This window comes from Lampris incognitus, chromosome 2 (genome assembly GCF_029633865.1).
Source record: "Lampris incognitus isolate fLamInc1 chromosome 2, fLamInc1.hap2, whole genome shotgun sequence".
NCBI lineage: Eukaryota > Metazoa > Chordata > Actinopteri > Lampriformes > Lampridae > Lampris > Lampris incognitus.
In genome coordinates, this window is record NC_079212.1 from 132440927 (window position 1) to 132464169 (window position 23243).

At 41.0% G+C, this 23243-nt stretch overlaps 3 protein-coding genes across 6 annotated transcripts in view; all 3 read left to right on the plus strand.

The window, feature by feature from the left end:
• The first annotated feature begins 14 nt into the window (after positions 1–14).
• On the plus strand, positions 15–6332 carry trim107 (tripartite motif containing 107). Of its 3 annotated transcripts, none has more exons than XM_056273988.1 (2): positions 15–304; positions 1486–6332. In XM_056273988.1, the coding sequence occupies exon 2, from the start codon at positions 1497–1499 to the stop codon at positions 3096–3098; it is 1602 nt and encodes a 533-aa protein (XP_056129963.1). In that variant the 5' UTR covers positions 15–304; positions 1486–1496; the 3' UTR covers positions 3099–6332. The 3 variants fall into 3 exon arrangements, with proteins under 3 accessions (XP_056129963.1, XP_056129964.1, XP_056129962.1); XM_056273989.1 differs by having other exon boundaries at positions 1647–6332; XM_056273987.1 differs by lacking the exon at positions 15–304 and adding an exon at positions 1222–1277.
• Positions 6333–6704: 372 nt separating this feature from the next.
• tpra1 (transmembrane protein, adipocyte asscociated 1) lies at positions 6705–15434 on the plus strand. 2 transcript variants are annotated; one of them, XM_056274031.1, is made up of 11 exons: positions 6705–6861; positions 7780–7963; positions 8125–8257; positions 8811–8897; positions 9660–9732; positions 9903–9982; positions 10938–11048; positions 11172–11232; positions 11506–11608; positions 12435–12515; positions 13506–15434. In XM_056274031.1, exons 2-11 carry the CDS (start codon positions 7791–7793, stop codon positions 13774–13776), a joined length of 1173 nt encoding a protein of 390 aa, XP_056130006.1. In that variant the 5' UTR covers positions 6705–6861; positions 7780–7790; the 3' UTR covers positions 13777–15434. The 2 variants fall into 2 exon arrangements, with proteins under 2 accessions (XP_056130006.1, XP_056130007.1); XM_056274032.1 differs by lacking the exon at positions 8811–8897.
• Positions 15435–16220: 786 nt separating this feature from the next.
• LOC130107800 (MICOS complex subunit mic25a-like) overlaps positions 16221–23243 on the plus strand; it is a 107045-nt gene continuing 100022 nt past the window's right edge. Inside the window, exons 1-4 of the mRNA XM_056274558.1 lie at positions 16221–16473; positions 17313–17385; positions 17693–17747; positions 18650–18815. Coding sequence (XP_056130533.1) covers positions 16390–16473; positions 17313–17385; positions 17693–17747; positions 18650–18815 — 378 coding nt within the window. The 5' untranslated portion in view covers positions 16221–16389. The remainder of the gene's footprint in view (positions 16474–17312; positions 17386–17692; positions 17748–18649; positions 18816–23243) is intronic.

Sequence of the window (23243 nt, forward strand, 5' to 3'; positions counted from 1 at the left end):
GTGGTGATCTCGTAGTTGTCCCAGTCGCACGAGTCCAACACCTTTCGATGTGCCCGTGGTGCGTTTTATTGACTAAACGAACACGGAGGCATGAAGACGTCGGCCATCAAGAGCTGATCGCCCCTGCTCGTCGTTTTTGAGAGCAAACCCAGACTAGTACGGTAACGGGTTCGGTTTCGAACAGTCTTATCGGGTTCTCACCAAAACAATGACGCGCACATATCCGGGACCAATATTACGGATACTTTAAGAAAGCCAGGCTAGTTTGCGATCGAAAATATCTCAAGCAGATCACATTATCAAGGTAAGTTTGATTTTATATGAAATGATCATTGTAATTTCACCGGTAAAAAGAGGCCACTGTCGTGGTATGAAACACGAGTAGACCCGTTCCCTGGACGTCGAAACTCAGCAGACGACGTATCGCCAGCTTGTCACGGTGACGCACCGTGGCGTCCGTCTCTTGGACCTTTCTCTTTATTTATGACTTGTTATGACTTATGAGCTTATATAAGCTCCCAGATATTGCAGCCCATCAAGAAAAAGAAAAAAAGTATTTTTATCTGAGTAAAGTAATATTTGATCTTTTTTTTCCACTCAATCTAGTGATAGGCAAGTTGACGGACGAGATCAGGCAGGCGCCTCCGTGGGCTGTGACGTTCACGGATGACGTGGTGACCTGTAGCGAGAGTAGGGAGCAGGCTGAGGAGAGCCTGGAGAGGTGGAGGTGTGCTCCGGAGAGAAGGGGAATGAAAGTCAGTAGGAGCAAGACGGAATACATGTGCGTGAACGAGAGGGAAGACAGTGGAATGGCGAGGATGCAAGGAGTAGAGGTGGCGAAGGTAGACGAGTTTCAATACTTGGGGTCAGCTGTTCAAAGTAACGGGGAGTGCGGAAGAGAGGTGAGGAAGAGAGTGCGGGCAGGGCGGAGAGGAGTGTCAGGAGTGATATGCGACAGAAGGGTACCAGCAAGAGGTGGCAGAGTTGATGATGCTAAGATTTTAATTAGGAGTGACGAAGATGGACAGGATTAGAAAAGTGTATGTTAGAGGGACAGCTCAGGTTGGACGGTTTGGAGACAAAGCAAGAGAGGCAAGATTGAGATGGTTTGGACATGTGCGGAGGAGAGATGCTGGGTACGTTGGGAGAAGGATGCTGAATATGGAATTGCCAGGCAAGAGGAAAAGAGGAAGGCCAAAGAGGATGTGGTGAGGGAGGACATATAGGTGGCTGGCATGACAGAGGAAGATGCAGAGGACAGGAAGAGATGAAAACAGGTGATCCGCTGTGGCGACCCCTAATAGGAGCAGTCAAAAGTAGTAGTAGTAGTAGTAGATAATGTACTCAAGTATATCTGGTGCTGTCAATTAGGCATGTGCTTGTGATGGTGTTATATATGTATATTGTTTGTTTTTTCAAGCACACCATGTTTACTATTTTTATAGAATATTATTTTATGCATTGTACATATTTATTTATTTTCAGAACCAGCCATCATGTCAATGAATAAGACTGAAGTAAAGTTGACTGAAGAGAAGAAAAAACAACATGTGGCTTTGAAGCTTACTTGCCCCATTTGTTTACAACTTTTCACTGAGCCAGTGTCTCTACCCTGTGGTCATGTCTATTGTATGACCTGTCTTCAGACCATGGATGCAGGCCTTGACCACCACTGCTGCCCAGAGTGCCAGGTCAAGTATGAAGGGACCAACGCCTTGGTGAAGAATTTCAAAACATTCGGAGTCAGAACTGGAAAAGTCAATCCCGTCTCAAACCCATCTGGTGTAAATGATGAAAAATTAAATAGCAATGTTAGTTCTACACTGGGGAACTCAGAGTCAAAACACCAACATGAAGAGGGAGCATCCAGCCAACGTGATGAGGAGATCTCAAGATATCCTTTGAAGGAGCTGGGGGGGTGGGAGCATGCAGCTGCAGTGGAGAGTAAGGGCAAAGATCACTCTCATACTGGGTTGGAAGACACAGAACAACTATTTTCTCTGGACAAAAAACAAGGCAAAACCAAAATCAAGACTGAAATGGACGAACCTAAATTTAAACTGGCATCTCAGGTGACTGAGTTGACCATTAAGTTGGAGATTGCAGAGGGTATACTGAAGAAAGAGAAGGAGCAGGAGATGGAGATAAAAGCTGCTAATGCCCAGCTCCGAGGGGCAATGGCGACATTGTTAGAGCGGGCAAGGAATTTGTCGCAGAGCTATGACGTGGAGGTGACAACGTTAGTTGAAGAAGAGCTGTACCCGGGGGAGTTGAGCATAAGTGGTCGAGTGAGTCGAGCTTCAGGTCTGACCAAACAATTGAGGCAGGCTGTGCTTAAGGCTGAGTCCCTGTTGACTGAGGATGATGGGACTGTTTTTACTGAGGATTTCCACAATCTGCAACCTCATATTGCAGAGCTGATGGCCAAACCTTTTGAGGAGGCAGAGGACAATGTTGACTTGAAAGTCAATCCTATGCGGGCTTGCTCTAAATTGGTACACATAAATGCTGAGTTGAAGTCAGGACTGGGAGAGATACAGCGCTCCCTTCTCAATGTCCTTAACCCTTCAGAGGTAACCTTTGACCTGGAAACAGCCCACCCCAACCTTGTCCTATCTGAGGACTTAAAGACGGCGACCTTCAGTGCCACCAAACAGCCCTACCCATCATCTCCTCAGAGGTTTACAAATTTCCTTCAGGTCCTCAGCACCCAGAGCTTCTATGGAGGCGAGTACTGCTGGGAGGTACTGCTGGAGGGCTCTCCCTGGATCATTGGTGTGTGCTACCGCGGGAAGCTTGCTCGTAGCGGACTTCCTAGTGCCCTGGAGAGCAGTCGGTGCTCCTGGTGTCTGATGTGGTTTGACAATCTCCTCAGTGCATTCGAGCAGGGGCACAGTGTACCACTGAAGAAGACTACAGTATCACGCAGGCTGGAGATCAAGCTGAGCTTCAAAACCCACAGATTAAGCTTTTACAACATCAGCCCCAGCAGTGGAAAGACTCATATTTACACCTTTAAGGCTAATCTAGTAGAGCCAGTGCACCTGGCTTACAGAATGATGTCAGGGCAGCCCAAAGCATGTATCACTATCTGCTAACAACAACAACAAATTGAATTAATGAATAAATGATATAGCCAGCAGTGATCATAAAGGTTAGATTTGCTAGCTTTGTAGAGACCTTAATTTTCATTTTTTTTTTCATTTCTACTATCATTTTGAAACCAAAGACACCTTAAAAGGCCAGCCCATAAAGAACTGGGTCCATGCATAAAATGATCATATAAAATCTGTTCCAACCTGCTTCACAAAAAAGAATGTCTGATACAATTAAATGTATAAAAGAAACAGATAAAAGTTGTAAATGAAATGCCAGTTTATTAACTTGGTTTGCAGTTGTCTTAAAAAAAGAGCAACTGCTATTTGTGGTTCAAGTTAAAAAAATGTATTTGTCAAATGCACAACAATAGCGTGTGGCAGGCATTGCTGGCAGGGAAATGCTTAGGCATCAGTTCAACTGAAAAAAGCTAAGAATATCACATGACGTAAGGTTGAAACTAAAAAGATCTAAAATTTTGAAAAATAGAAATGCAAAATTATAAAATTACAGTATTTACGGTCCGGACTGAAAAATTAAAACTAAAGCTAAAATAACTAAAATAGGCTAAAAGTAAGCTAAAATTCAGTGTATACAAGTCAGAGAAGAATAAAGGGAAGATTTAAAGTAAAGTCACACATTAGATCTAAAATTAACAGTAGACATGGAATGTAACAGTATATACAGAGGTATGTAGTTGTAATAAATATGTTAGATGTGTCTGTACATAGTGCAGGAGTGGTACAGCTCAAAGTGGAGATGGTTGTGAGACCAGCTTTGTTATATGGTTTGGAGACAGTGGCACCGACGAAAAGACAGGAGGTGGAGGTGGCAGAGTTGAAGATGATACGATTATCATTGGGAGTGATGAAGATGGACAGGATTAGAAAGAGTATAATGGAGGGACAGCTCAGGTTGGACGGTTTGAAGACAAGGCAAGACTGAGATGGTTTGGACATGTGTGGAGGAGGGAGAGAGGCAGAGTGTGAGAGAGAAGGAGAGAGAAAGGGCTGTTAGAGAGAGGTCTCTCTCTCTCTCTCGCTGTGTGTTCATAGTTGCCAAGTCCGCTTATAATACGCGACTTTGGGCTTCCTTTTTTTAAGTCGCTTGAAAAAAGCATGAGTCGCGGGTTGCGGGGTTTTTTTTGCTGGGCTTATTTTTAAAATTATAGTTGCTTGATTGTAAAAATAATAAGTGACTTTTGTTTTTACACTCATGAGTGTGTTTTCACCAGCTGCGTTGATTGACACTATCTGCTTACAGCATGGCTTCTGCGTGCGAACTTCCGCAGAGGCTGCGCGTGGCCTGCGCGTCCAGGCTACCCGGCACGCAGCTGGCTCTGGGAACGTTCGACATGCCCACAAACCTGTATAATGTATGTTTGCCATAACATTGTTGTAAATGTTTTGTTTAAATGTTTTGATTTAGTATTTGGCAGTGCAGAAACTGGCATTTGCAACATTTGAATTGAAATAGTGCCCGCCATAGTATAATAGGCCTACTTTGTTGGCGTTTGATGAGTTTTAGCAAAATAACAGCACACACAAACAGGCAGGCGCACACATATATACACTCTCTCTCTCTCTCTCTTTCTCTCTCTCTCTCTCTCTCTCTCTCTCTCTCTCTCTCTCTCTCTCTCTCTCTCACACACACACACACTGGTTTGTTTATGTCAAACAGGCCTGTATTCTGTATCTGAATGTGAATGTTGTGTTTAAATGTTCTGATTTGCCAAATATGTCAGAATTTGAATTGAGTTTAATTAATGCCTGCCTTCCCTATGTAGGCATACTTTGTTGCTGTTGGATGAGGTGGTAAAATAAATTCTGTTTTTGTTTTTCAAACTCTAAATTGTTCCAGTTTAACACATACATGTTGTTGAGACCATGACAGGGTATAGCGGCGTTGGGCTTGTTTTTGAAGCTGCAGTTGCTTATTTGTTTCACGAGAGTTGGCAACTCTCTGTGTGTGTGTGTGTGTGTGTGTGTGTGTGTGTGTGTGTGTGTGTGTGTGTGTGTGTGTGTGTGTGTGTGTGTGTGTGTGTGTGTGTGTTATGCAGCCAGTTAGGATACTCTCGACGGTGCATCTGTAGAAATGGCAGAGGATCCTGGAGTCCCCTTCAAATTTCCTCAGCCAAACTTTGTAGTTCATCTGCAAAGTGGTTTTGAAAATTAAGGAAACTTATTTCATTAATTCAAGTTACGTCGTATGGTCTGGGTAGATTGTAAAACTAAATTGCCCCTTCTGGGATAAATAACGTTGTTTGAATCTTGAATCACCTTCACTTTTAAACCAAGACGTTGTAACAGATTAAAAAAAAAACAGGTTGAACAAGTGATGTGCTTTCATGCACATGGACAATGGGTACTTATTAATAATCATAAACATCCAGGCTTTGTAAAGGCATGGAGGATACAGCTCACTGTAGACATGTCTTCTAGCTGCCTTCACCTCAACAAACATTAATTGTGAAATCACATAAGGGCGAATCGGTTCATCTGGACACAAAGTTTAGTGAGAGAAACGGTTTACGCTTAGGCAGCTGTTGTCCTCCTCTCATCGGTCTGCTTGGTGCACTGTCTGGGCGTCTCCCTGACTTTGACAAAGGTCCAGTTAGGATAACCACACTTAACCAGGGCCTGTGTAATGTGGGATTTCTCCCCTTCCCCGGCCCCTGTGTCGGTGGGGACGTTGTCAGCTCGGTGGTACAGAGTCCTGATGACTCCTAGTTTGTGCTCCAGCGGATGATGCGAGTCAAACCTTAAGTAATTATTATTATTAATAATAATTGTGAAATAGTTAATATGATTTTGAATTCCCATAAACTATATTCAATGCACAAATGGATAAATGCATCTGAATAGACAAGAAACCAAAGTTGAGATTTTTGTTAGTTTGTTTATTACATTGTGTAGTATTACATTTGTATTGTGCTGGGAGACAAAAGGGAATTTAAAGTGTGTACGAGTTTAGGCCTGATGCGAGTGCTCATCAGTCATTACTAAAAAACGACTCTGCAAAATGTAATGACTCGCATACGTATTCATTTGCACTGGTTCCCAAAGTGTAACTTAACCAAATGATGTCTTTATGCATGCTCCGTAATCCAGGTAAGAAAATCAAAGAAAGTTGATGAACTGATTCAACTTTGATTTACCAATGATCAGCTTTATAGACTGTGTCTGTGCTTTTGTTCACTGTTGCTCATAGTAATTTTGTCGAATAAACTCCTGGAAAGTCAAGATTCAGTCTTTTCATTTTACAGCACAAGTTATTATAGTGTGTAGAGAGATCATGGTTGATGGTCGGCCATAGTGATAAGGGGGTTTGCCTGGGTCCAGACTTTTGAATCCGCCCACTTTACCGAGTTGACAGTTCATATCAGGCGGGATAGGTCGTCTCCGGACACATTCTTTCGGCAACCACGTGATTAGACGAAGCCCTCCGAACGACTCGTTGCCGTCAATGGAATATTGCTTATCACGTGGTTTACGAAGGAATGTCTAGGTAGACGACTCGATTGTCATCTCGCGATAAAAGGTTTAAACTATCGTTGCAGAAACGAAACAGTCTGTCAGCTGACCAGGGGGCTCTGTTAAAAGCTAACATAACGATAGTAAAACCTGGCCCGGTGATGCTGTCGTTTTGCATTGAATTGGTCGACTTATCGCAATATGTGCGATAATGTGTTGACATTGTGATTTATTAAAGACGCTGTTGAGAATTTATTTTTTTTTGCCGGTGAGTTTGAGACTTTCTAAATTGGTAAGCTATTTTTTTTTACAACGTTTCAACACATTGTGAGGAGGGTCGGTTTGGCTGTTTTATTTTGATAGCTGAGTAAAGAAAGACCTTTGGTCTTTTTAACGTTTCTAAGACACAGGTTATCCGCTTGTCTTTAAACCATCTGCTTGTTTTTCTTTAACCGGGTTTAGTCGGCTAATCACGCGTATAAAAATTTATAACATTAGCTACCTAGCTCAGTGTAGTTAGCATGATCTCGCCACTTGCCAACGTCAATATGAAGCTAGCCGTTACAGCTAGCAAAGCTTAGGTGAGTTTAAGGTTATGTAAACTCGCCGGAGCGTTCGCCGAATAGTACTTTCACACAAGACTGACTTTAACTGGTCACTGATTTTTTTTGTTGTTGTTGTTTAATCAACAATGCCTCTATTGATGTGTGAAGTAACGTAATCAGCTCTATCAAACTGTAATCGATGAAATGGCTTATTAACGTAAATTGTGCTGTGCACTGCACTGGGTGCGTGTTTACTGCGTTTTCTCATTTCCGTTACATAATGGTTATTTGTCTTATGTGGGGAAAATCTGGACATGTGCCTGGCTGCGTGGGACAACAAACTGTAGCTAAACACCAGCGTTTTCTTATCTGTTTTACCCCTGACTAACTTCCGTGAAAGAGCAACATATTTCAGAATACTTTATTCACCCCCGAGGGGAAATTGGCTGCTTTTAATTTTATGGTCGATAATCCAATTTTTACTCCATCGTACAAGGCTTGTGAATTGGATCCAAACTTTCCCATTAACTGCATCAGTCATTATCCTCCCTTTTCCCATCGCAATACTTTTATCACAACCCGAGCCTTCCTAAAAGCTAAGGGAAACCTGAAAATTGATATGTGTTGCAAGAGGTCACTTTAATCGTATTCTTCTTACCCTCTAGGCTCTGACACCATGCTGGCCACAGTGACTGCTGTGGTTAGGTTTGTACAATACAATGGCAGTGTTATGCCCTCACCTGCTGCGAACACTACAACATTCCCTACCTGGCAGCCTGACTCTGAGGCCAACATCACCAAGCCTCACAAATGTCTTCAAGTTTTGTACGAGGATATTGGAGACTCTAGGTAAATGGTGTCATAGAAGAGGTTGTTCAAAGCTTCGGATGTATGGTCTTTGTTGCTGGAGCAAATACAACTAGTTTCTCAATTCATCCAACACATTTTTGCTGGTCATTTCCTGTCATAGCTTCAGTTTTCTATACTAATGACTAACTGTTATCCCTTAGGGTGAGGTTCTGGGACCTGCTACTACTGGTGCCCAATGTGGCCTTCTTCATTTTCCTTATATGGAAGCTGCCCTCAGCGAGGGCAAAGATTCGAGTCACCTCTAGCCCTATCTTCATCACCTTTTACTTTCTGGTAGGTCACTACTTCCATAGACACTACTTCCATACACAAGCATTCAATGTAATAAGGTTAAAAACAACCTCAATACGACAGTCTCAGCCTAATTAGTTCAAACGGGCAGAACCCAATCCCTTCCGAATCTGAATTTTAATTTCATTATATTTATCCAAACTAAGCCGGTAAGGCTTTGGATCTGTTAGTCTTTTTCTTTTAACCTCTGTCTGACAGTGCAGTTACTAGAAAGTGTTCTTTTTTTGTTTTATTATTTTTTTTGGTTTTGTATTCCTCACCTTTATACATCCATTCATTCATCCGTTATCCAAACCGCTTATCCTGTTCTCAGGGTCACGGGGATGCTGATGCCTATCCCAGCAGTCATTGACGTACTATCTGCATTTTTTTCCTGAATTCACTTTTTTTTTTCCTGTCTTTGTTCTTTTTGCAAATCAACCTGTTTTGCTGAGTTAGATTGGACAAGAGTTTTTTTTTCTCTTTTAAACCTTGTAATCTTACTCAGCTGTCATGATACATTTAATCAAATTTAAAGTGATCTGTGTGCCCTCAGGTTTTTGTGGTGGCAGCGGTAGGTATTACCCGGGCCATAGTGTCCATGACCGTTAGTGCATCCAGTGCTGCCACCATCATAGACAAGGTAAGGGTGCACATGCATCATAAATAACTGAATATTATGGAAAACTAATTTCTGTGAAACAGAATTAAGTGAAATTGCTTTTGTAAGCCACTCTACTTCTGACAGTACAATAAGATGGTTAAATATATATATAAAAAAATCTTAGATGTGAAGCTATGTGTTTGAGCATATTATGTAATGTTACTCACCTCCTGCTGAACATTAGAAACATTGTTATGGTATACACATGGCTGGATTTGACTACTAATTTCTATTTGTGGTTCCCAAAAATGTGGGGCTACTACCTTTTAAGAGTTACACAGTTGAGACATTGTTTGCTATCATGCAGGCAGCATTGCAGAATCAGTAATTTTTAATGGAGTGGCAAGTTAAGTCTCCGTTTTCAATTGATTAGTGAGACTGAAGTGACAGCTTCCCTATTCAAAAGCACATTCAGCCTTCTCAATAAATTCCTAGACAGACATGTGGAAGAAGCTGCATAACTTTGCAAGTCTGACATGTTTAAAACAAAAATCATGGCTGGCATTCCTCACATACCAGATAGATCTCTATGGTGTTCATAAATTATGGAATGACTGTTCCCATAGCAGAGAACACATGCTATTGGTAAACTGGGAACATTAAATAATGTATAATGCTATATATTGTGATTGGCATCTTAGTATATGTTAGAGGAATTGGAATTTCTAATTTGAAATGGCTGCTCGTTGCCTTCTCGGGTTTTTTTTTTTTTTTTTTTAAATGTTGTTTTGTGTCCTTTAGGTACTCTGGGAAATTACCCGTTTCTTCCTGCTGGCTATCGAGCTCAGTGTTATCATCCTGGGGCTGGCTTTCGGTTTGTCTGCTTAGTTGGTTTCCAATCTGATTTTGACATTAACCCACAATATTTGCCTTATCTTTACCACATGACAAAACTTTGCTTTGTTAGGATATTTATTGTTTACTTGTTTTTCCTTGAATAGTTTATTGAACATAAGTTGTTGGATTTCTTTCCCTGTTTATCAGGTCACTTAGAGAGCAAGTCCAGTATAAAACGTGTCCTGGCCATTACTGCTGTGCTGGCTCTTGGCTATTCCATTACGCAGGTAAGGCTTGATGAAAGAGCTTTTGAAAACCGCTGTGGAAATGATTGATGAAATAACCATGTTGACTTTTGAAGGGATTCTGAAGTTACTTGAAAGCATCGTTTTCATGTCCAAGCATTACTAAAGACTCCTGGTCAAAAAGCAGTGTGTGAATATTTCTATCGGTCATTGAGATTGAAATATTTAACAAGACAGTATGGATTGGGATGCACACTTAATGGGTTTCTGTTGGAAGGAATTGGGTAAACATTTCAAGCTGTAAAGCAACGAATTGCTTACAGGTTCTGTTCCCAAAAGTCAACAAAAGGCTCATTAGATTTTTTCTTTAACTTAATAGTTACCATTTCAGTGTATTATGATTGTTTTTAGTAAACTGACATTTCACAATTCATATCTTGATATCTTGATTCATGCTCAATAATTCAGGTAAAGGAATTCCAGAAAGTTGAATCGGTTCATCCAGGAATTGGGGAATAGCTGTAATTACAGCATTGTAAGATATTTATGTGCCATCTATGTGTGGAGGGAATGACTATCCCTGAACTGAGGAGGGGGCTAAGTATATTCGGTCACCATCTTGCAGCATTGTGATTGCACTTATTCCCCAGTCTTCTGTGACTAGTACATGTGGCCATCTTAATGGTCACAGCAATTACGAAACCGATCGCCGGTTTCTGTCGTTATGCAACTGTGCTGTTTTATAAAGGTTGGGAATACCTGTGGTCAGCTGAGACTGATGAAGTTACTCAGGTGGGTGATGAAACGTTTTTCCCACTAAACTTTGTGTCCAGATGAACTGATTCAACTTTCTGGGATCACATCCTAATGTGTAATGACACCTTTTTATTTTGAAGCTCATAGAAAGCATGCACTATATAGTATAACACAAATACAGTTTTGATTGTTCTTTGCAGTTTTGAATAAGACAGTTAAATCTTTTTTCCATTCCTCTCAGGGCACATTAGAGATCTTGTATCCAGACAGACATCTATCTGCAGAGGACTTCAACATCTATGGCCATGGAGGGAGACACTTTTGGTTGGTCAGCTCCTGTTTCTTTTTCCTGGTAAGTAGCAGGAACTTGGTAAAAGCGATATTAGAGAGAGAAAAAAAGGAGAAATTTCCATCAGACATTGCATTGTTTTGACATTTCACTCAGTACATTCAAAACTGAATGCTTCTTTTGTAGGTGTACTCCTTGATTGTCATCTTACCTAAAACTCCAGTGAAGGACAGAATATCTCTTCCATGTAAGATACAACAGATTGTTACATATACTCTTAACAGGAGAAGAATCGTGTGTGTGTGTGTGTTTGTGTGCATAAATAAATATCTATCTATCTATCTATCTATCTATAGTCAAAGTGACTCATTGCAAAAGTGTGTATTTATTTATTTATTTATTTTTATTCATGACGGTGCTGTGTCCTGTCTCCAATGACCTACTTAACCTAGCATGAAGCTGTGCCTTTGTCAGTTATTCACATCTGTTATACTTTCTTCGCTTTGTTTCCTCTTTTCAGCTAAGAAGAGTTTCTATGGCTATGCTGGCATCCTGTCTCTGCTGAACTTTGTCCAGGGGCTTGGCAGTGCACTGCTGTGTGCTGGCATCATAGAGGGTCTCTGGTAAGCGTGCTCTCCATGTCAACTGGCTCTTGGAGAATTATGGTGTGCTTTTAAAACAAAGTAATAAAATAGAATTAGTTTGAGCCAACCGCAAAATGAAAAATAATCTTTTGAGTGATAGACTGTTTTATAGGCCTAATAAATATGGTCCTGTTTGCAAATTTAGAGCTGGCTTGAGCAAGGTGAGACACTGTTTAGAATGAATGTATGAAATGTTTTCAATTGCAGAAATATTTTGTTTTGATATTTAGCTTAAGATAGAATAACCGACAGTTAATTTTTATTGTATGGCCTGCTGTTTATTTAAGGATAAAAATACAGATGGTAAAACGGACTATTTGCAGCTTGTAGCCGTAAAATATTTGTATAGCCCATTATAATGCTTCTGGGAAAGGTGACCTTTGAGATTCCATGAGGAATTCTGGCTCGCAACAACTCACCACATCCTCTTTCAACCTCCTACTCATAAATTGATTTCTTAGTTTTATATTATACTGGTAAGAATCATAAGATTTGGATTCTTAAAATTGGAATGCTAAAAATTTCGGTTTATTTTATCATAAATGACAGCTGTATAATATAAAAAATAATAAAAAGTCACAACTTTTTATTGAAACTTGTACATTATTTTAATCAGAAAATGATCTTCGTTTAAAGGACTAGTATATTTGACACTGTTCAGCCCATTTCTAAAAGTTCAAATGACTTTTCGGTTAACTCTGACCCTCCCTAGTTTCATGGCTGATATATCAATTTTTTTCTAAGCCTGTCAATGTAATTCATGGAATGCTTTGTGTGGGTCCCTATTTTGTCTTTTCTTAACCAGCTGTGTGGACGTCACCACCTTTCTTTACTTCTCCGTCTTCGCTCCACTCATCTATGTCACATTCCTTAAAGGATTCTTTGGGTATGTAAGAATTACCTGTACAGGATTTCTATGCAGTCATGTGTTACAAACAAACGAGTTTTTTTCTTTTTTTAAGCTGTTGACTGTCTGGGTTTTACATACTTGCCAACCTTAGGAATTCCAAAATGGGGAGGTGGGCATGAAAATAAATAAAAATAGCAATGCAGCTGCATTTTTATCAAAATTTTTTTTATTGAAAATGGGGAACCAAAAGCACCCAGAGGAAACCCATGCGAACACAGCGAGAACATGCAGACTGCACATAGAAAGAGGGGTCGAGATTCAAACCCAGAAACTTCTCTCTGTGAAGAGACCATTAAACCATTGAGCTGCCTTGCTGCCCAAATCACACCGGCATAATTTACAGAAAGCAAACCCATTTTCTTTTTAATCTATCGGTAAGAAAAGGAAATTCTTCCTTCCAAGATGTCTGGAATTTAGGGGCGTATTTTTTCCTTTTGATACTCTTTGCTGTTAACAGCCCTCCTTCCACTGCCAGTCAGACTACTGCATGCTTGGTGTAGTGTAGCTGTAAATTTGCTCAAGTGGAAACTGATAACGGTGCAATTTTAGGACCCTACATGTAATAATGAAGGGGGGGGGGGTAAACGTGTATTTTTAAATATTGTGAAAGTGCCATAATGTGGAAAAAAGGAGAATTTGCAATCTAGGAGGATACTGGGAGAGAACTGGAAAGGACTGAAATTCAGGAGGCCCCGGGAAATGAGGGAGGGTTGGCAATTATGATTTTGTCAACAGACTCTGTCCTTCATGCCTTTTCATAGGCAAAATTTCCCCAAGTCCTGCCTCTATTACCTCTACAACACCTTTTCCCCGTTTCCCTGTCTATTGAATATCCCATCATAGCTGCTCTCTGTTGCACTCAGTGGAGTATCAGAGCAGTGTTAGATGTCAGAAGAATAGTTAGAATCCTATCCTTTCAACTTCTGTCTCTCCTGTCCATCACTGCTTTTTGTTTTTCCTCCCCAGTTCAGAGCCCAAGATCTTGTTCTCCTACAAGTCGCAGGTGGATGAGCCAGATGAAAGCGATGTCAACCTCCCCCCTACCTCCTCTACCAACCTGGGCCGCAAGGAGCTGGCTGAGCAGGGTCTCTACTACTCCTCCACACAGATTGATGGCTTAGGTCCTGGTATGGCTGGTGTTGTGGGAGCCTACCTGGATGATGTTGCTTCTGGCCCCTATGGGAGCAGCAGCATCAACAATATTGACAGCGACCGCTGGAGACCCATCAATGCTTGAAGAGGTGGAGAGGAGAATGGAGGAAGAGACAGTGTGACAGGTTACTCTGTTCAAAAGTCAGGCTGCGGGATGTGGCCAGAACAGTGCACAAAATGGAAGTGTGAGGCCAAATCGGGACCTGCTCTTGCAATGAGGCCAGGATGAGTTCCATAAATGGATGAGCGAGGAGATAACTTTCTTAGCCTCCTCTCTGGAATACTGTGAATTAACCAACTGTTGCAGGACACTGCTGCTGTAGCACATAGTGGACGATGTTTTTCATTGAATGCACTGTTAACCACCCTGGCCTGTACAAATTCCACATTGGTTTTGGGTGTTGGTTGCCTAGGTTTAGTGTTTTTTGGACTCCTCCATTTAGTCTGACTGCTCTCTACGTTCTCCTCACTACCTGCTTGAACTATCTATGCAGGTATGCACAATGATATCAACGTTTTCGCCTGCTTCAAGTATCAGAATCTGTGATTTAAAGTGAATGTTTATTCCATGTTAACCTTGTGTATTTACATTCCCATTTAAGGCTTACTATATAAGTGACATCAACTGACTTAAATACCTGCTGCCTTGTATTAGATTTATGACTCTACTAGCTAATCAGCTCATATTGATTTACCGTGCCTCTCTTTACAGGGCAAGAACTTTTGTGAATTCCTTCTGATTTGCGTGTTTCTTTTACTTCTGAAGTCAGTGCTGTCATCTCTCTCAGGCTGTATGTGTGTTGTTGTAACTAGATAAGAAAAAGAACACGTTTCCAAATACAGATTTGGTAATCCATGTTAAAGATGAAGAGCAGGGCAACTGGCATCTGCAAGACTTGGTGCCAGAGAGGGCTGAGACAAGAAAAGGACTTCTCATTGTGCCCCAGCCATAGCCTCTCTATTAGTCATATTATTTTGCTTTTATTTATTTGACTTTTGCTTTATTTTATGCTGCGCTGGTTTAGTCATTCCTATTACTGAATGCAATTACGGTGGCTTTGTGGTGAATATGGCAAATGGCACTTAATTTCTTCATGATTGAAGGCTAAAGAAAATTACCTCAATGATTTAATTTGTATATTCTAAATTAGACAAGCTCTTATTTAAATTTGGAGTTATCCAACACAAATGTGGCTACTGCTATGTTTTCCAAAATCAATTTCTAGTTGTTGCTAACTTGATTCCATGGAGTGCAGCACTTTATACAACAAACATGCTAAATTTAGACCATAGACAGTATTATTCAAGTTCAACGCAGAAGTGAAAGTAACGTCTGTGAAATTATTTTGTGAAAATATTGTCACGGACGAGACGTTTTGAAAAGCAGTTTTTCTCTTTTATGACACATCTTATAAATGAGTTGTTTGGCCTGTTGAGTCAAATTTCTTGGTGTTACAACAGTACTTATCGCACCTTAATTCAGCTCACACCTCAAAGCAGGTATTTTCAGCTAAATTACTTAAGGGGCTTGCTTTGACATGGCATTACCTGAACACAATTCCAGTTTAAGTAAAAAAAATTATTTCTTTTAGTTCAGTTTATGGCTACAAGGTGAATTTTACATGCTTCTGAAAAATACTGAGAAATTGTATGCAGTTGATGTGGAAAAGGACTATATGCAGTGTCTGTGAATGTTCTCATTCACCCAGGTCATGGTTATCTAAGGAGTTGAATCAAGTGCAACTGGACTTGGTATATATATATACCAAGTCCAGTTGCACTTGATTCAACTCCTTTGGAAAAGACTATATGCAGTATTTCTTAAACCATGATCTTAATGCATAACATATCTGGAGATGTCTTTTTTTTTTTTTCCATTGTTAAACTACAGAACAATCAAGTACTTCTGTATTGCCATAGAATTGTTTCCCACTGTTTCTACCCGGCTCTTCAAATGTTTCCCAATATATTTTGATTGTTCATGATCGCTAGGCTCTAAGTACAGCCAGTGTTGCAGGTGCCTGTGTATTTGCAGTGATGTGAATCGTTGAGCAGAGAACCCATTCAGAGGCTGCATGGACCTACAACTGAAAGTGCACGTGCTGGCTTGAAAAAAAACAAACAAAAAACGTGTGAAATATTTGACAGCAAAACCACTTCACAAAGGCGGTGTAAATTGGCTTTTAAGTGCCGTGTTTGAAGACTATTCAACCCATATGCGGTGTGTTGAGCATTCCATGAGCAGTACATTAAACCATGCTGTCTGTGCTTTCTGTGTATCGATGCAGGCTTTTTCTTATTCTGCGCCCTCTTCTGAGGTCCAGCAAGGGGGAAAGGATTATCTTCTGCCCAGTTTTCACAAGATGACACGTCTCTTGAGATAAACCCTATCTGCTTAAACCGGTTCCCCCAACTCAAGCGATATGACTACACTTCCCATGCACCCGTCGTCCACCTTTGATATATAGTGAAATGTAATTGGGCCCGGTTTATGATTCGCAGCCTATGCGGTTTGAGGATGTTGCGCAGCACTCGGAGCTAGAGTGACCTTTATTGGAGTAATTCGCTCGCCGGTCGCTGTGGCAGCGACTGAAAGTCGCTTTCGCTTATTTTCAGGGCCCTGTCAAAAAACAAAATAAAAATAAAAATTGGGACAGGGTTTTTATTTTAAGCAGGTGGATCAGACAGCCTATCCAGAATGGGAGGCAATGGAAGCACGACGAGGAAAGTGTCATTCGGACTGGACGAAGACGAGAAGGTCACAGTCATTCAAGGAGTGAAGGTACCGTTTTAATTAATCCGGGATCAAAACCCTGTGGACGCCGCGTCACGTCGCCAACACGTTTGGCCCTGTCGGGGCTCAACTCCAGTGCGGTTTTGGTGTTGTGGTGCACGCACGTTGCCGTCGCTAGCGACAGGGTTTCCCCGTCGCTGTTCCTCCTTCCCACGTCCTCGGATGAACTCATTCATGCTCCCCCCCCCCCCCGGCGAACACAATGATTTGTTTTATTATTACTGTAGGCGAAATGACACGAGTAGGGCTGTAAAAGTGTCAACTTTACACGGACATTTAAGCGGTGTCCGATGTGTTCTCTGACGTCGTATTGGGGGAATGACAACAGCGGTGCTTCGCTACAGGGCAGCGGTAAAGTCGCTTACGGCCGCGGCGCTAGCTAGCATTAATGGGATACGGCCGCGACGCTAGCTAGCATTAATGGGATACGGCCGCGGCGCTAGCTAGCATTAATGGGATACGGCCGCGGCGCTAGCTAGCATTAATGGGATGGAAGGAGTAGAGAAGACGTGAGAGATACGCTAATCATGTCACGCCGCTGGCGCTTACTGCCAAGCGCACGTAAAACACGTAGCCCTCGTATTCAGAAATCCGTGCAAGAAAACCCAAAGTAATGTATGCAAATGACAAATTAAAACAGTGTTAATGTAAGCTGATATTTTCTTGCCCGGTGCGGGATTCGATACGGGGTGCACTGCATAGCAAGGCGACATCACTAACCGCTCGGCTAAAGGGTCAGCCGGGGTAAAGGGTCAGCCAGGGGCCAAGCTGTCTTATTAGTAGTTTACACTAAAATAGTGTTTGTTTGTGCTCTACATCCTGTCCAGCTGTCGGAGGACGTGCTGCGACGGATGAGGGAATCCCAGGGATCTGACAGCGAGAGTCACAAACCACCAACAAGTATGTCCGTAACTTCAGTTTCGTTATTGTTGGATATAAAAGCTTTGTGTACAAACACTGCCAAGTGTTAAGCAGCAGTTACAGTTTAAAGGACTACAGTTAGCTTTCAAAATACATGTATGTAAAAGTCACATGTCGTCAAGTTGGGACCCCCCCCCCCCCCGAAATTTCAGAGCTGGGGAAAAACGTCTTCAGTCAAACGAATAAGTTTGTAAGCAAAGCCAATGAATAAGTTAAACAGTTTTAAGAGGAATGCCATGTCATAGCTATGAGTAAAATCGTAAAGTTTGTCCCGTCTGGCTTTCAGGTCCAAAGCAGACAGGACCTTCCACTGCAGAATTACAGCAGGAAATACGCAAAAAGTAGGTGCACATTATCGTATAAATGGTGTGTACGTATGCACATTTATCAGTTCTAGTTGTTTGCCAATATAGACCAGACCTGGCAAAGGTAAAACCATAGACCTAGTTACTGCCCTTTCCATATTCAGAGAGGGAATTGACTTGACTTCACAGTGTGCAAACCAACCAATGCCAAGATTTATGTCATTTCTTATACCCTAAATCACGACATAGTCATAGAGGGCTTTACAATCACAATTACTTTCTGCACAATGTGTGACGTCCTCTATCCTTAGACCCTCGATCCGGATGAGGGGGAAATGCCACGGAGTGAACATGTCAAGTGTGCAAACAAACATTTTTGTCAATTATGTTCTTGTGTTAGTTGGCTGCTATATCCCGTTTGTCAATTTCTTTTTAGCAAACTGGGATGTGAAGTTGCCCTGAGACATGAATTCCATTCTAACTTCTGTCATTCAAATTTTATATTCTAACAAAGTGTATTTACAACGTGATAGCTATTTACAAAATTTCAAGTTCCCTCTGTGCTTTAACCTTCAGCCGATAGCCAGAGCAATTGACAGATTTATAGACTAGCAGACACTTGACGCTACTGTGCAAAGTTAGGTGGCATGTATACATGTTCAATGACCTGTCAACTCTGTTGATTTACACTGTCCTTTAGACTTGCTCACTCACAGGCATGTCATGCTATACACCTAGCAACGGTTGGTGAGCCACTCACCATTCAGTGCTCAAGAAATATCAAATTAATATTCAAGGCAAATCAGAAAACTAGGTGATACTGAGTAGTTCCCAGATTTGACAGTAATGTTATTTGGCACATTATTATTTAGATGTATAGCCCAGATGAATAAATGTTTGATGAAAAAGAAAAACAAACCTGATATCCCCTTTTCTAGGTTTGAGTATGAGCAGGCCTTAGTGCAGGAGCAGCTGGCCAGACTGGCCCAAAAGGAGAGAGAACGAGAGGCTACAGCAGCCACACAGGGCCTGGTTGATGTGAGCTCAGCTCTTATCATTGAGAGAGGCAAAACCCACGAAGAGCTGGCGAAAGCCAAAATGCTGGTGAGTCACATGAAGTGAGATGTGTTTTCCACTAGATGGCCCAACAGGACAAACTCGTTTAGTTATGGTAATGAATAGTCTGCAATTGAATTTGAACTAGGTATTTATTTTGCATCCTTTTGGCAATTAGTGGATCGTCTAAACTGTTGACTTCAATAAAAAGTTTTAATCCTTTTGTTTTTGTGTTGAAAACATTACAAGTCATCGCTCTTGACTAATACCAGCAAATCCCACTTGTGTTTACTTTGGAAAAAGGCTGATGAGAGTAGAGGTGAGATTATATCTAGATGGTAGCTAGAGTCATACAGGGGTATTGTTTCTGGGTTTGAGGTACCCCATAATATGCAGTCAAATGTGGAGTTACATTGGGAGTAAAATAGGGAGAAGAGTTGACATCAGTCATTAGCTGGTATTCTAAATTTGACCTTTTGAGCTTAATACTAGTTGGAGTCCATTGAATCTAAAGATTTTACCCTGTATCCAGTTTGTGAAAAAGAGGATTCAACAAGAAGAACATAATCAATTTAGGTCTGAGTTGCAACACAAAAGATAAAATTATTATTGTTATGATGTGACTTGCCAATTACTGGGCAGAACAAGTACTAAGAGCAGTATCTGTCCCAAGGGTTGCGATGATGAACCAAGATCTATAGTTGCTCTAATCCCAGGTCCCTCCATGCTGCAGAATCTCATGTGCTGTGGGGCTTATCATTTGCATATATAACACTGTGTGGATATATAATTTACATCATCTGAATGTCAAAATACGCATGTTGGGTTCAACTTAATAAGTCACTTTGGCTTAAATCAGGATACTCTTCATCAAATAGAGACAAATAACCTTCTCAAATTAATGCTATTATGTTAGCTTATGTTCTGCTTGTTTCAAAGTATCCTAGCTCTGCCTGCAATTAACTATTTTGTGTTGTTTTAATGAGAGCCTTTTGGAATTTGAATTTATAATGAGGACCCTCACTGACCTTGTTAAGATATTGTGACAGGCTACGAACTGCCCACCAGATAGATACTTTATTGTCCTATGAGAGGATATTTGTTTTCACCTTTTGTACAGAGCCTCACACATAGTAAATACATGTACACATACTATACATACCACACAACATACACAGAGTACAGGGAGACAACAATACATTAACACAAGACAATCACTACGTCATTGCTTCTCTGTTCTAGTACTACAATGAATTTAAGAATTAAGGTTTACCTTTTTTTTTTTTGTCTCAAGATGAACATTTAAGCCATAAAATCTGATCATCTTTGAAACTCTCTCTCTTCTTGTGAGGTTAATTTCTACTGACTGCTTCCACTAGATGGCCCAACAGGATAAATTAATTTCATGATATGTTAATTAATATCCTGCAATTAAATTTGAACTGAGTATTTATTTTGCGTCCTTTTCGGCAATAGTGACTCATCGAAACTGTTGCTTTCAATAATCCTTCTGTTTTTGTGTAAAGGGGTGGAAAGAAAAAAGAGTCACTTAGGCTAGCACAGGATCGGTGACAATTGATGACAGTACAGGAGGAGCTTTCATATTTTAGTGTATAAAACTGGTTAACAGAACATGGGTTTTTCAATGCTGTTATGGACACGTCCTGTTCGTTTGATTTTGTGCATGAAAAATGTGAGCCACCTCTCTGGACCATTTTAGAAAATTGCACCATGCGATGACTGATTTAATATAAATCAAAACAAAGAGACCTCATCACAAACTTATTCCTTGCACATTCGAATGAATTGCAAATAAATCCTCAATTTTCAGGATTGTTCATATTTCTGAATTAGAAATGAATTTGAATCGCTGCAGCATCCTCTACTGGAGATACATTGAAATGGCACTTTAAGTTCCAAAGAGATAAAATGCCATGAGAGAATGACAATGCATGTCTGTAAACCAAGTTTTGTTTTTTTTAATGGAGAATAAACTGCTTTTTTTTTTGTAAACCATCAAACACGTTGTGGTACGCAAAGACAACGGGGACTTTTTGAGCATTATTTACTGCTAGGTTCAAAGGTTTTGCTGATTATTTGCAAAGAGTCTGCATTAATACTGGTATTTCATGAGCAGTGTATTTGACATATATTAATAAATGGCATCTAAACTCACTCACAGCTTATCAAAGCCAATTCCTTTTTTTAATTTGATTTTGATATACTTTATTGATCCCCGTAGGGAAATTCCTCTATGCATTTAACCCATCCTAGCTGTGTAGCTAGGAGCAGTGGGCAGCCGCCGTGCAGCACCCGGGGACCAACTCCAGTTATTCTTGCCGTGCCTCGGTCAGGGGCACAGACAGGAGTATTAACCCTAACATGCATGTTGATGGTGGGGGAGCACCCGGAGGAAATCCATGCACACACGGGAAGCAACACAGGCCATCATGCCATCCTTGCCGACCATGTAGTGTAGCCTTATATGCAGTCCACTAAAAATATCTATATGCTACATGATAGCTTCCAGATGCTATGATCAAACCATACTCTCCTCAGTCACCGTGTGTTGAGTGTCTTGTAGTATTATTTGCGTTACATGCAATAAGTAGTATTTTACTCCGCTAATTTTTGGGTTGGCATTTCAATGAGTGGGTTGTTGGTTAGAGCGACCAAAGAAAAACATAGACATATCATTTTCATATTATGAAGTTAAAATTATTAGACCCAATATGTCTAAACAAGACACTGACCCCTTTCTCTTCTTCTGTGTGCATACGTTTCATTAGCTGAATTAAATCATAATAATAATGCTGGCTTTTTTTAGTGTTATGAAAAAAATGTGCTTTCCAACTTGTTGTTAATTCAATGCACTGAAGCATTATTTTTGGACATATCCTCAGTGTTTGTCACTTCACACACAGCAATTGGTGATTATCATCAGAGTTTGCACGTTCTCCTCGTGTCTGCGTGGGTTTCCTCCAGGTGCTCCGGTTTCCTCCCACAGTCCAAAGACATGTAGGTCAGGTGGATCAGCCGTACTAAATTGTCCCTAGGTATGAATGCGTGTGTGTGTGATGGCCTGGCGGCCTGTCCAGGGTGTCTCCCCGCCTGCCGCCCAATGACTGCTGGGATAGGCTCCAGCATCCCTGAGAGCAGGATAAGCGGTTTGGATAATGGATGGATGGATGGATATTGTAAACACAATCAATCCAAAAAAAAAGTCCCTTAAAAGTAATAATATTGTAATTAATATGCAGAGCTCTAAAAAAAATTACATGTATCACTGGAGACTTGTTTGGACATAAAGAATAAATTGAGTAAATCTGATTTTTCACAACTTGCAACACTGCCATTACTTCTTTTTTTTTTTTAAAGCTGCTGTCCTGATGATGGATGATTTTGAACTTCTCAGGGCCCATGTTGATATTGGTAGTTGCATTGTTGTTTGACTTCTCTAAATCCCAGAGTACACTGGAACTGAAGCAGAACTGCCCCCAGCCAGTGCTGTTGTGTCAGTACCTTACCCTCAGCTGGGGAAAAATAAAAACGTGTAACCCTTAACTGTTGATGTCATACTTCCTGCTCGTTAGTCTTCCACGAGCTCGATGTCGTCATATCTGCTTGTTAGCTGCAACCACTTTTCTTCATCAAACCCCTGCCTCGGTCTTCAGCTACGGTGAAGACCTAAAACATTATCATCTATATCGGTTTTACCCACAAAGTCCTACCTGACAGTAACCATTAACACGAACAGCTACAAAGTATCCATCTTTTGGATATTCATGGTTAGTTTTTGTCTTAGATATGCTAGCATTTAGCAAAAGTATCCAAAATAGGTTTTATGTCTTTATGCATACTCAATGCATGCTTATTTGTTTGCACATACCATCAGGATTTTAGATTTAAGGTATTTATTCTTCCAGCTGCTATCTTTGTTTACATCAAGACTTCGTGTCCTGAGGGTTAGAAATGTGTAAATTGATGGGAAAAGTAGAAAATATGAAGTGAACGATGGGACTGCAGTTTGCGACGGAAATTAAATAAATGATGGATGTTACTTGTGGTTGACTGGGGGACCAGGCGTAACAGTCTCTTTTAATAAACCATATAAATAGTCACAGGACACAAGATTGCCTTAAAAATGGGAATATTAACTCTTTGCCGTTATGGATGTAAGCTCAGTTAAAGTGCTGTCACGCTTAGAGGGTGTTGGAGGGTGGAGAGAAGTCAGTGTGGAAAAGGTCATAGCAGCTGGACTGGTGGCGTGTCACCAATGCTGCTTTCCAGGGCTGGACATATTTTGGCTTACATTGCGGGCTTGGGGCGGCACGGTGGCACAGTGGTTAACGCGGTCGCCTCACAGCAAGAAGGTCCTGGGTTTGAGCCCCGGGGTTGCCCAATCTTGGGGGTTGTCCCGGGTCGTCCTCTGTGCGTAGGTTTCTCCGGGTGCTCCAGTTTCGTCTCACAGTCCAA